General features: G+C 48.2%; 1 protein-coding gene across 1 annotated transcript in view; it reads right to left on the bottom strand.

The window, feature by feature from the left end:
* Nucleotides 1-1,369: 1,369 nt before the first annotated feature.
* The window catches only part of LOC103780403 (voltage-dependent T-type calcium channel subunit alpha-1H-like), a gene marked incomplete at both ends in the record, with an annotated part of 7,951 nt that continues 7,434 nt past the window's right edge, over nucleotides 1,370-1,886 (bottom strand). Inside the window, one exon of the mRNA XM_008948074.1 lies at nucleotides 1,370-1,467. Coding sequence (XP_008946322.1) covers nucleotides 1,370-1,467 — 98 coding nt within the window. The remainder of the gene's footprint in view (nucleotides 1,468-1,886) is intronic.

Raw genomic sequence — 1,886 nt, 5'->3', positions numbered from 1 at the left:
AGACTCCTAAGAAAGAAAAAACACACTCTGGACCCAGATGAAAATTTCAGCTAGACTTGGAGGTGTTTGGATCCCTGGGCCTCAGCTTAATAGGCACATAAATCCCCAAATTCCCCCAGCTTCTCCCTGCAGCCTGGCTAAACCCCAGCACCACACTCCCACAATTTCACAGGAGAGCCACGAAGGGTTTTGTGGGTTTAAATAACTTCAGAGTGAGCCTGATCCTCTCCCCAGCATGAAACCTCAGTGGGGCTCTGAGCCGAGCACGTGCCAGCATCCCTCTGCTCCTCCCCACCCCTGGGAGGCCACGGAGCCACCGTGCCCCAAATCCCACAGCAAAACCTCATGTTGTGCTTCTGAAACCCTGGTAACAACAAAGCCAACAAACCTCCTGGAGGGTTTCATGGTCCCTTTTAGCCTCTCATGTCTTTTTGTCTTATTTTCGACGTCTAGCGATGGCACCGTAGAATTTACAGATTATTGATTTATCTTCTTTATAAAAAAAGAAAAATCCTGACAAATCTGAGCTCAGAATTTTCCAAGATTCCTGTGCCTAACCCTCCATCTGTTCCCCTGCATGTTCTCCTGAGGTTCTGGAAGCAAAACCCTTCTGGGGGAGTTTGTTGTGCTGTCCCTCTCTGTCCCTGGATTCATCCAGGCAGGATGTTCCTTGAGGACTGGCAGGGCTGCCTCGTGCAAAAAGGCTTAAAAACAGATCAGGAAATGTACTTTTTTTTTGCAAGGGACCTCTATGATTTCCACACAATGGTGCTGCATTTTGAATTTGGGTTAAAAAAGGGCCAAAGTGGTACAAAATGAGGACCTTGCACTGGCTTCCTCAGCAGACTGATTCCGGCAGGAAATGATTTCAACTTGTTGGTTCCTCTTTCAAATTGGATTTAGGAGACAAGCAGCTGAAGCCACTTGAAAATGGATTTAGGGGCCACTTGAACTTTCTATCACGGATGAACCCAATTTTGTTCTACATGACAGCAAACCCTTCGTGGTTATTTCACCAGCAACAGAGCCTGCTGTGCTCCTAATCCCCAACACAAAGCAATGGAAAGACCTTAAAGAGCTGAGAGGGGAAAACAAACCCATCCAAGGCAAGAAGATCCTTCTCAGACCTGACCTTTCCCCTGTCTTGAGAGGAAATTTGGTATTTACTTTGCAAAGAGTTACTTGCTTCAGAGAGTTCACCAAAACAGCCACCAAAATTTGGCATTCCAGGTAGAAAAATCTCCTCCCTGTTTTTATACTAACATGGATTAATTGTAATAAATGATTTTTAACTTGTCATTAAAAGCTCACAATAAATGAAGGTGCTCTCAGCAGCAGGGGAGTGCCCACAGGTCATGGATTTACTTACTTGGGACCCTGTTAATGGCTCGTAGTGGCCGAAGGACCCGGACGGTGCGGATGGCCGACAAGCTCACGTTGTGCCCATCCAGGGAATACTCCATCATGCTGCAGGGGAAAGAGGAGAAGCATCAGGACCTGGGGTGCTCAGCTTCTGGCCATAGGGGTGCTGGGGCTGGCCAAGGGAGGCAGAGCCAAAGGCCAGCCTGGCAAAGCCATCAGCTCGTGGTGGGTGTTTGTGCTGTCAGTGGGGGCTCCAAGGGCTATTCCAGCCTCTGAGATACCCAAAACCCCACAGGAGCAGCAACAGCCCAGGGCAGCTGCATCTTAGGATCATAGAATCATCTAGGTTGGAAGAGAACTCCAAGATCATCAAGTCCAACAATCAAGCAAACAGTACTAAGTCCCCTGCTAAAACAGATCAGAATCTGTCAGGGCTGGAAGGGACCACAAGGATCCCCCAGTTCCAACCCCTCTGCCATGAGCATAGAATCATAGAATCATAGAATCCCTCAGGTTGGAAGGGA

This window comes from Merops nubicus, unplaced genomic scaffold (genome assembly GCF_000691845.1).
Source record: "Merops nubicus isolate BGI_N331 unplaced genomic scaffold, ASM69184v1 scaffold6889, whole genome shotgun sequence".
NCBI classification, from domain to species: Eukaryota; Metazoa; Chordata; class Aves; order Coraciiformes; family Meropidae; genus Merops; species Merops nubicus.
This window is presented reverse-complemented; position numbering and strand designations above follow the sequence as displayed.